The 9,840-nt window shown below is 58.0% G+C and overlaps 2 protein-coding genes across 2 annotated transcripts in view; one reads left to right on the forward strand and one right to left on the reverse strand.

The window, feature by feature from the left end:
* The first annotated feature begins 3,856 nt into the window (after window positions 1-3,856).
* Window positions 3,857-5,501, forward strand: rpl23A (component of cytosolic 80S ribosome and 60S large subunit). The gene is made up of 4 exons (XM_002958682.1): window positions 3,857-3,899; window positions 4,073-4,223; window positions 4,760-4,954; window positions 5,076-5,501. Exons 1-4 carry the CDS (start codon window positions 3,887-3,889, stop codon window positions 5,158-5,160), a joined length of 444 nt encoding a protein of 147 aa, XP_002958728.1. The 5' UTR covers window positions 3,857-3,886; the 3' UTR covers window positions 5,161-5,501.
* A 240-nt stretch (window positions 5,502-5,741) lies between these two features.
* The window catches only part of VOLCADRAFT_108284 (uncharacterized protein), a gene marked incomplete at both ends in the record, with an annotated part of 23,522 nt that continues 19,423 nt past the window's right edge, over window positions 5,742-9,840 (reverse strand). Inside the window, 9 exons of the mRNA XM_002958701.1 lie at window positions 5,742-5,856; window positions 6,455-6,604; window positions 7,301-7,434; window positions 7,694-7,857; window positions 8,001-8,112; window positions 8,418-8,453; window positions 8,814-8,917; window positions 9,346-9,511; window positions 9,700-9,734. Of these exons, the coding sequence (XP_002958747.1) occupies window positions 5,742-5,856; window positions 6,455-6,604; window positions 7,301-7,434; window positions 7,694-7,857; window positions 8,001-8,112; window positions 8,418-8,453; window positions 8,814-8,917; window positions 9,346-9,511; window positions 9,700-9,734 (1,016 nt within the window). The remainder of the gene's footprint in view (window positions 5,857-6,454; window positions 6,605-7,300; window positions 7,435-7,693; window positions 7,858-8,000; window positions 8,113-8,417; window positions 8,454-8,813; window positions 8,918-9,345; window positions 9,512-9,699; window positions 9,735-9,840) is intronic.

The raw sequence follows: 9,840 nt of genomic DNA on the forward strand, positions 1-9,840 counted from the left end.
GCTTCACCTCCTCAACCCTCCTTACATCATGCACGTCCACTGCCCCTGCGCGCCTCACTCGCGGCCCCCTCTCCCTCCCTCCCTTCTTCACCCTCCCCCCCTCCCTCCTCACTCCCGCCCCAGGCTGACCGCGAGGGCTGCTGCCTGATCGTCACCACGGGCGGCACAGGTCCCGCCCCCCGGGATGTGACCCCGGAGGCCACCGAGGCGGTGTGCAGCCGCATGATGCCGGGGTACGGGGAACAGATGAGGGCCATCAGCCTGAGGTGAGGAGGGGGAGGGGAAGGGGAAGGGGGAGGGGAAGGGGGAGGGGAAGGGGGAGGGGAAGGGGGTGGGGAAGGGGAAGGGGGAGGGGGAGGGGGAGGGATGTCGCCGGGTGGGGGACCGAGGGGTAGACAGGATGACGGGGGGAAGGAGGGGGGCTTGACGCTTGAGTGGGGGGACGTTGGGTTGGCCTTTGCACCGGAGGGCGGCTGGGCCAGGTAAGCCACCCGGCGTCAGGTCCTTCAGTGAACTGCTGCTCTGCTGATGACGACGATGACGATGAGGATAGGCCGCGGCTCGGTCCGCAGGGGTCGTACGACGGCTTTCACGTGGCCAGGTTATGAGCTGACTCACGTGATTGCTCTATGTTTGTTCAGATGTTGTGGCGATGAATCGCTTAGTAGCGTCGGTGGCTGCGCGACATGGACAGCAATGCCCTCCGGCACTGTGCGGAGCCAGGAAGCGGCTGGGGTTGCGATGCTTACTGAGGCAGAGAGAGAGGGGGGGGGGAAAGACGAAACAGAAGAAGAGGGGGTGGAGAACGACAGCGGCTTGCGAACAGAACAGAACGGAGCAGCCACATCACTTGAGTGACATCAGGTCCGTGCGAACCTCGCGCCCGGGCCCCCTTACCCTTTCAACATATCCGGTGCTGCCATTGCAGCAAGTGCAGCTTGTAAGTCACCTTTAGTACGACCTACAGTAGCACAGCCTACCCCGCTAAAGCCACATCCTGTCTCTCCCGACGGAGCCCCTCATCCCCCCGTGGGACCCCACGTCACCCCAGGTATGTGCCCACTGCGGTGCTGTCGAGGCAAACGGCAGGTATCCGCGGCCGCTCGCTCATCATCAACCTGCCAGGGAAGCCGAAATCCATTCGGGAGACATTCGACGAGGTGTTCAAGTCCATTCCCTACTGCATACAGCTGCTGGAGGGGCCCTACGTGGAGACGGTGCCGTCAGTGGTGCAGGCCTTCAGGCCGCCCAACGACCGGCGGACACCTAGACCAGGAGCACCGCAAGCTGCTTCATGAGGGGCTTGCTGGTCGCGAGGGGGGGAGGAGGCAATGGGCGGGGGTAGGTCAACGCTGTGGAGAAGTGCCATTCCTCGATGGTGCGAGTGGTTTAGGGTTTCAAGCTGTTCCTTCTTATAATCCTGTGTGTGCAGAAGTGTGCAGAAGTGTGCAGAAGCCTGGACGGGGATACCGCACCACCAGAACGGAGCACGTGCTTACGAAGTTGTGAACAACTGCGCAACCGGTGAATTCTGTTGGCTGTGTTGATCGTAAACTTGCGAATTGCCAGCCGCCTGGTGTGCTAGTGCAACACTTGCCCGCTCTTGATTGTTGCACGCGTCGGACGTGTACTTGTGAATTCGGGGCGACATGTTGGCTGGCGTTTCGCGCCCTGACGCACCGTTCAACCACCCTGGCCATGGTAAGGATGACCGTTACCTTTGGAAAGCTCATTTATGGTGATACAGCTTGTAGGGGAGCAGGACTTAAAGCACATGCGAGAATGCCTGAATGCAAGTATCCGCGAAACAGCGAAAGCGAGGATGCGACATTAGTGGACAACTAATTAACGACAGAAACGAACGTCTAAATCCTGGGATCCTGGAAATACAGTTCGTTGATGGCGTGTATTTATCGTGCCGCAAAATAAATTATCAGTCGCGAAGAACATTAGCAGCAGCAATTCACTAGACGTGGGGACCTTGTGAATGAGTCAGATTTATTGCTGCGACCCGGAACTGGCTATGGAGTGATAGATACTACTTGTAGCAATAAATAATAAGGTGAAAAAAGAGCACTGGCCATGGCTGCTCCCGGCGATATCAATGGTGGCGTAGCCAGCACGTCTTCAGCGACCCTAACTACGGTAAGGAAGCTGGTGTAAAGATGTTGGTTTAGATATCCTTTCTTTCACCTTTAAAATTTCACGAAACGCATTGCAGGGGCCGGACTACTACACCTTCTATGACGTCTTCTTTTGGCGTGACGCCCCTGACTGGTACAGGAAAACATTTCATGCAACAGGTTTTGGACTTGCAGTGTGCACCCTGAAACAATACCTGAACAGGTGAGGCATCGTCGGGCCGGTCTCTTGCCGGACACGTCAGCCAACTAAAGGGGGGAGAGAAGGGAAACCGCACAGGATCGAAATGGCTGCAAATTTGTGTCCGGGCCCCGTACCCCTGAATCCCGGACCTTCTCTACCTACACACTATCTGGCGTTGTTGCTGTGGGGCCCTACGCAGGCACGAGCTGGAAGTGTTCCTCCCGCCTCGTTCTAAAGTCTTGCCTTCTTCACTACGATCGGGGTATCGAAACTCACAAATGCTCAAGTACGGCTTCCTGCGTGTTGGCCAGGAGGTGTCCGTCATCGCGGGAGTGTCAGGTGCGAGGGCTTGCGCCAGATTAGCCTTTGGGCTGTGGTTGCTTGGTAGTCGTGACAACCAGCTGGGTTCTCCTTGTTGCATGCAGCCGGTGGGTGTATAACACAGGCAAATATGGTTTGGGCGTGACTTAAGGGAGCTTTCGCCAAGGCCCTCATTTCCTGGCATCACCGGACCCTGTCAAAGTTACGTGTTAAGGAGGACGGACATTTCTGGGCAATGGATGAACCTAAGGGATGATGGCCGGAGTTGCGTCCGCGTTGGCACAGCCATCCCACAACCCGGCCGCCTCCGATTGGGGCTCCCGCCCATGCTGTGTGCTGTGTCTCGTGTGCACTGCAGGATTATATTACGCGGGGGCCTACTACCTAGGGGAGTTCCGGGGCCAGCATACATGGCATAACTTCGCCGCCAGCGGGGCGGCAGCTGGGGCGGCAAGCGCGTTGTGGTTGTTGCGGCCATTCCGTGTGCGGCCCCTTATGTTCGCGTCGGCCCTGGGCGCCGTGCTCGGGAGCAGCGGAGCATTAGCGGTGTCCTTGCTGGGGCAGCCGTTCTGGGAGGAGGGCCACGACTTTGAGGGATACTTCCTGGGCAGCAAGATCAACCTGAAGTCCAAATCAAAGCAGGCTGAGTCTGATGCGCAGGCGCAGTGAAGCTCGATCGTTGGGGGTTTGAGCGGGCTTTGAGAGGCCATAGGGCTGAAGGATGAAGGACTGTGAACTGGATGGAATGGGATGAGAATAGGGTTATCGTGTTGTGGCTTGAGCTCTTGCGCGTCGTGATGAGCCTGCTTAAGGAAGGTCCGTCCACGATGGCGGATGTCACCCACTGGGTGATAAGGGTCCATAGTGTGGGGCTATAGTGTGGGGCTATCCCAGCATTCCTAAGGTGTATAATTAGACAGTTTGCATCTTTAACGGTAATGTTAACAGTAATAACCTGGATAGCCATCGGTTGGAAATGGCGGGTATGGGTTACAGAATTTGGAAATGATGTGCAGGAAGTTTCATGGGACGCACTTCCCGTCTTTAGCAGTGTAGGAGCGTACTTTCATGCTAAGTACAGTAGTACCTATATAATGCTTGCGGCATTCATCTTGGCCGGACTGAGTAAAACTGCTATACGGGCCTCCTGCAGTAAGGCCCTGTCCAGGGTCCCTCCCAAAGGACGCACAGCAGCACATTTCTCTCTCTTTCCAACCTTCGAGGAGCCCGTAGAGACGAAATGGCCCCGAAAGGTATGACTCTCCTATTACTTGCTTTGGCGGCGCTACATTTTGCGGTCGAGGAAGCCAACTAGCCCTCTCTAGCAAATTTAACGTAGCTTCAACATTGAAGAAATAGATGCTCTTTTGAAATGAACTCAGTGCATTAGAACAGTCAGACTGACAATGGCTGCGTCTACGTGCAGGCAAGGGCGACGCGAAGGCGGTGGCCGCCAAGGCTGCTAAGGCCGTAAAGAAGGGTAGCTTTAAGAAGTCACGGAAGCCACGGTTCTCAGTTGTTTTCCACCGGCCGAAGACCTTGAAGCGGACCCGGGAGGGCAAGTACCCCAGGATCAGGTGAGCTTCAGTCAGTGGGTTGAAAGAAAATTTGTGAATGTTTTCCTCGGAGCTATTGTCTCAAGGCTTTGACACCGCCGGGTCGGGCACCGGCGGGGGCGGCGGCTGGCAGTGCCAAATTGGAGAGCTGCATCATCTTATGACGCTCCGCCAGCAGCGTCTTTCGTCATAACGGCATCTTTTGGCGAGCAGGCTTGCGTAGCTAGCACCAAGCCGGCAACATCGGCACGTGGCGGGAGCCGGGCCTGATGTCAGCCAGCATAAACTTATTTGCAGCAGCAGCAGCGTTGGAGTTAAATGGCCTATGTATGGGGGGTTCTGGCGTATGGCGCTGCGCCCTGCAGTTTGGGAGAACTGGCTCGGGGTGCCTAGCAGGGGCAAACACTGGGGGGGGGTCGCAGACCCAAGCATCACAGCTTTGCCCAAGTTGGGTCAACGGACGCATACCTTTTTTTCTAGCTGGGCAACGCATAGCGCACTCCGTGGATTGGGATGTTAATGTCGTAACGTATCCTGCACTACCCCCAATTGTGCAGCACGCCTTCGCTTCAAAAGCTTGACCAGTACGCTGTCCTCAAGTACCCGCTGACGACCGAGTCGGCAATGAAGAAGATTGAGGACAACAACACCCTCGTCTTCATCGTTGACCTTAAGGCCAACAAGAAGCAGATTAAGGAGGCTGTGCAGCGCATGTACGACATTCAGACCAAGAAGGTCAACACTCTGATCAGGTATGGTTTTGCTGCTGCAGTTGAGCACGAGCAGCTGCTATTTGGGGGAAATAGTCTTGGCGCAAGTTTATTGAGTTTATATGGTATCTCAGCGTTGCAACCCCTTGTCCTCCGCGCACAGGCCCGATGGGCAGAAGAAGGCGTACGTCTGCCTCACGGCCGATTATGATGCCCTGGACGTTGCCAACAAGATTGGCATCATCTAAAGCACTCGAAGGAGCTGGGAAGCGGCGAGTGGCGACTGCAGTATCGGTTGTAACGCTGTGCATGTGATTCCATTTGCTTTCTTTTCCGCTCCTTTTTCGCCAATGACCAACGAAAAGCTTCAGGCAGCCAACGCACCAGCAAACTTTGCAGACAGCTGTTGTATCAGCACTGGTTTGTATTCAGCGGCAACCTGGCTGGACTTTGGAAACCAATCACAGCAAGGGCGGAGGAATCGAGTGGTTACCGGTTACATAGCTATCGGTGTGGTGGTTACACATGCAAACATCCACGGAGGATGTCAAGGTGCCTTATTGGTTGAAAACACATACTGCAAAGGCAGCGCTGCTTGCCACGCCCACCAACTGGCTGCATTCGAGCCGTCCCGTGTTAATTGTTCTCCTATCCGAACGTTTCAAGAGCCGCAATTTCACGATAATTTACAGCGCACGCAGCTAATCGGGCATCGTCTGTCCACTTAATCCTGTCGACTTCTCACACCCCCATGTGTCAACGGCAACGAAGCAACCAGATATATCAGTCTAGCTATATATCCCGTACATCTCCCCCTTCCTTCTCTAAATTAGGTGGCCGCCAACTCCTTGAACCAGCGGGTGCAAATCCACTTGCTGCCCGCGCGAACGGGCTCTGCGGCGTGCAGAGACGCCAGGTCCTCGGAGCCGTCCACCAGTCGAGACCTGCGGAAGCAGATGATGCGATAAATGGTGAAGCACTAGAACTGAACTCAGCGCAGCATAGCCCCGCAGATTTTGCCGTTTGTCGAATGAAAGATTTGGCCAAGCTGGGTTACCCTCAGTCGTTCCCGGGGGGATGTTGAGGCTTTTGCATCCGTACCGCCATAAACCGTACTCTCATGTCGTGCCGGTACGACGACAGAACACTTTTTTGTGGCCGCAGCCGTAACGGCAGGGGATGTTACGTGTCGAGGAGATATGAAATAGTCAAAACCGTATGCCTTGGCCGCGAGAGTATGTCGGTCACCGCCTCAGCGGGAGCGGTGCTTGCACGTGTACGTGTCTGTGTTGAAAGCACTGATTGCGAGGAGGACTACACCGTGAAACCGTGTACTTATATTTATTAACGAGGAAAACGCTGAATTTGGCGGATCTAACCCATTTTTGAAATGGTAACGAGGAAAACGCTGAATTTGGCGGATCTAACCCATTTTTGAAATGGGGCTGCTGAACAGATAAAGCTTTCTTCGCCAAAGCGACAAATTTACACCCCGCACTTGGCCTGTCCGAAGGGGCCCTCCGGCGAACCAGGACTCCTTACCAGAAGATGACCGCGCGGCCCTTGGCGGGGTATATGCGGAGCCCCGGCCGCGCCACTCGCATTGCGTGCAGCTGGTACGTGAGCTGCGGAATGGCGTCCAGGGCGGGCATGGCGCGGGAGAGGCTATCCAGGGAGGGCAGCCCCGTCGACCTGGAAGGAGAGAGGAAGAAGCAAGAGGACAACCAAGTGCGTGTCTTCACGTGTATGGATGTGACGACAAGTAACCTGCTGTGGTGGTGTTGATATTCGACACAGTCCGTGCCCCTGCTGCTGCGCTGTAAGACGTCCTGTAAAATAGTAGTGGCGGAAGAATCCCGTAACTGCACAACGAGAAACAGGAGAGAAACGGGAGAAACCAAACCAACAACATCAACGAGATCTGTGCCAACAGCTACTGCCACAACACGGTAACGGATCGTTTCAATTGGAGGTCGTTGCAGGGGGTGCCGCAACCGTGTGTGTATGTGTGTCCCCCACTGACCGCAAGCGGGGCCCCCTGCCCCCTGCCAGCTACGGAAAGAGGCCTTATCCGCAAGGGGGCCCCGGTAACAAAAGCGGCATAACAAGTCCCGGGCTCACACACCGTCACACCGTCCCGGGGTCGGGGGGCCAAACCTCCTGCCACCGCCCGCAGCACCCGCCTCCCCACCCCACCTCGCATAATCCCCGCCACGATCTCTCATCCCCCAACCCGACCTGGATCTCGCGCGCGTGTGTGCGTGTGTGTGTGCGTGTGTGGATGTGGATGTGGATGTGTGTCCACACGCTACGTTACCTCATCACGCGTCCCCTCCCCTTCCCCCCTCCCCCCCTTCCCCTCCCCCCCGCCGCCGTCCCCCCACTCACTTGGGAAAGAACGTGGCGCCCCCCTGCGGCGTGTCCTCCAGGTATATGATGACGGTGGCGGCCCGGCTGATGACCCCGCCCGCCTTGTTGTCGTAGTGCTCGCTGTAGAACCCGCCCACGTCGTAACTCACCACCTGCAGCCACCAACACCATCACCAACACCAACACCAACACCAACACCATCACCACCAACACCAACACCACCAACACCAACACCAACACCATCACCAACAACAACACCAACACCAAGAACATCATCAACAACACCAACAACACCAGCAATAATAAGAACAACAACAACAAACGGGAATACTTGACATTTCTAAGTAATCTCAGACGAATTGGGCCGACGTGGCCGCTGGCACAGCGCCTCCCCCGCCCCCTCCCACCCACCTGCAGCGCCTCGCTCTTCACCAGCGTGGGTCTGCCGCCCCCCGTCACCTCGGTGCGCTCCAGTAGCTGCTGGATGAGCGCCTCCACCGCCACCACCTCCGCGAGCCGGGCTGAGTCACCCGTGAAGAACGTGGAGTGACTCACGCGGCTGGGGGTCTCAGCTCCTGACAGAGGCGGCCGGTGGGGGCCCGGGCGCACGCGCGCGTGCGTGTGTTGGGGTTTTGTTACCCTATGTTGGTTTTAGTCCACCCGAATTGTCCATCCATCCCCCCCGCTCCCCAACCCCCACCCACCCCACCCCTCTTACCCGTCGACACTCTGCTGCGAATGAGTCTTGGTTCCGCCACCGCCCTCAGCGCGTCGCACAAACATGCGGGCAGGAAGTCATCCACCAGCACAACACGGGGGCTAATACTGGCCTGCGGGGGGAGGGGAAGGGGAGGGGGAGGGGAGGGGGGGTGAGGATCCGACGTGTGAAATGCACCAACTGCCGTCCTTAGGTATGCCGCACCTAGGGAAGGGGGTGGGTGGGAGGGGTTGAGGGAGAAGGGGGGAAACTTAGGGATCGAAGGCCCCTGTGAACATTTGTACGATAAAACCACCACACACACACACACACATACGAACACGCCTCCCCTGGCCCAACCAGCCTTTTCCCCTTTCCGACACGAACACAAGGTATCTTACCCCCCCTTCCCCTTTCCCCCACCCCACCCCGCCTCACCAGCATCACCTCGCACTCCGAAACCGGCCGAATGCGCTCCAGGGATAGCAGGGGGCCAGGTGGAGGGGTAGGAGCCTGGTGGTTTTGCGGCTGCTGCAGCGGTAACTGCTGACCTCGTCCCGTACATGCGCGGTCACATCTTCCTGACGTACCGCCCTCGTGAACGCCGCCAAGACCTTCCTCCCCCTCCTCCCCTTCCCCTTCCCTCCGCTGCAGCTGCAGCTGCTGCAACTCTCCTCCTCCCTCCTTAATAGTACGGCAGCCATCACCTCCCCTCCCACCCCCTGGCGCTACAGCCGCTGCTGCCGCCCTCTTCCTGAGGTAGGCCGGCGCCACCCCCTCCCCCCCCAGCACCTCCTCCCCCTCCAGGGGTGGGTGCACCACGGTTACACACACCCGCAGCCGGCTGCAGCCCAGTAGCGCGTCGAGCTCCGAGGCGGACAGCAACCCCTGCACCCCCCACCCCCGCTGGCCTGGGCGAAACAGGTGGGACAGCTCCCCTGGCAGGTTGTGTGTGTATGGGGGGGGGGAGGGAGGGGGAGGGGAGGGGACGGGGAGAAGTTCGATAAAGGAGGGGGGGAAGTCTTAATGTCTGGGGTACCCTAGATAGTTGGTCTGGTTTCGGGGGGGAGTGAGGGGGGGAGTGAGGGGGGGAGTGAGGGGGGGAGTGAGGGGGGGAGTGAGGGGGAAAAGACTGGACGCTCCTCGTGGCATACTGCGCCACGGGTACGACAGTACGTCATAAAGAGTGGGGCTGTACCTCCAAAAAAACGGGGTTACTGTTCAGCTGGTCGAGCGCTGACTTCCTAAGTGTTGGTGTGCATAAATACACATGCGCACGGTGTTCCTCCGAAACAAAACCAACTCCTCTTTCCCCCCCCCCCCAACACACACACTCCTCCCGCAAACCCACCCACCACCCACCCACCCGGTACGGCAATCTTCTTGACCACCTCGCCCCCCTTGTCCACTCCCGCCACCTCCATCCGCCACGTCAGCCACAGCTCGTCAGCTTCCCGTACAGTGCCGCACACTGCTCCCCCCCCCTCCACCTCCCTTTCCTGCTGGGGCTCCCTCAGCCTCCTCCTCCCGGCCTGTACGTGTCCCGCTCCTGCCGCACCCGATCCAGTCTCGGGGCTCAAGGGCTCCGAATCCGCAAACCCTAACTCCCCTTCCCCCAGCTGGTCGCCTCCTCCCCCCTTCCCCCCATTGCGGTTGTTGTCAGTTATGGCGGTAGTTGAAGTAGTTGTGGGTGTGTGCAGCAGATAGAGGGACACTCTACTGGCTTCATGATCAAATAGGGCCCAACAGAGCCGCCTGGGGGGGGGGAGGGGGAAAGGAGGAGGGGGGTATGGCGAATGGGGTTTGGGGGGAGTAGCAGTTGACGATGACAGGTGGGTGGGTGGTCAGGGGGGGATGAGGT

Source organism: Volvox carteri (genome assembly GCF_000143455.1).
Source record: "Volvox carteri f. nagariensis unplaced genomic scaffold VOLCAscaffold_103, whole genome shotgun sequence".
NCBI classification, from domain to species: Eukaryota; Viridiplantae; Chlorophyta; class Chlorophyceae; order Chlamydomonadales; family Volvocaceae; genus Volvox; species Volvox carteri.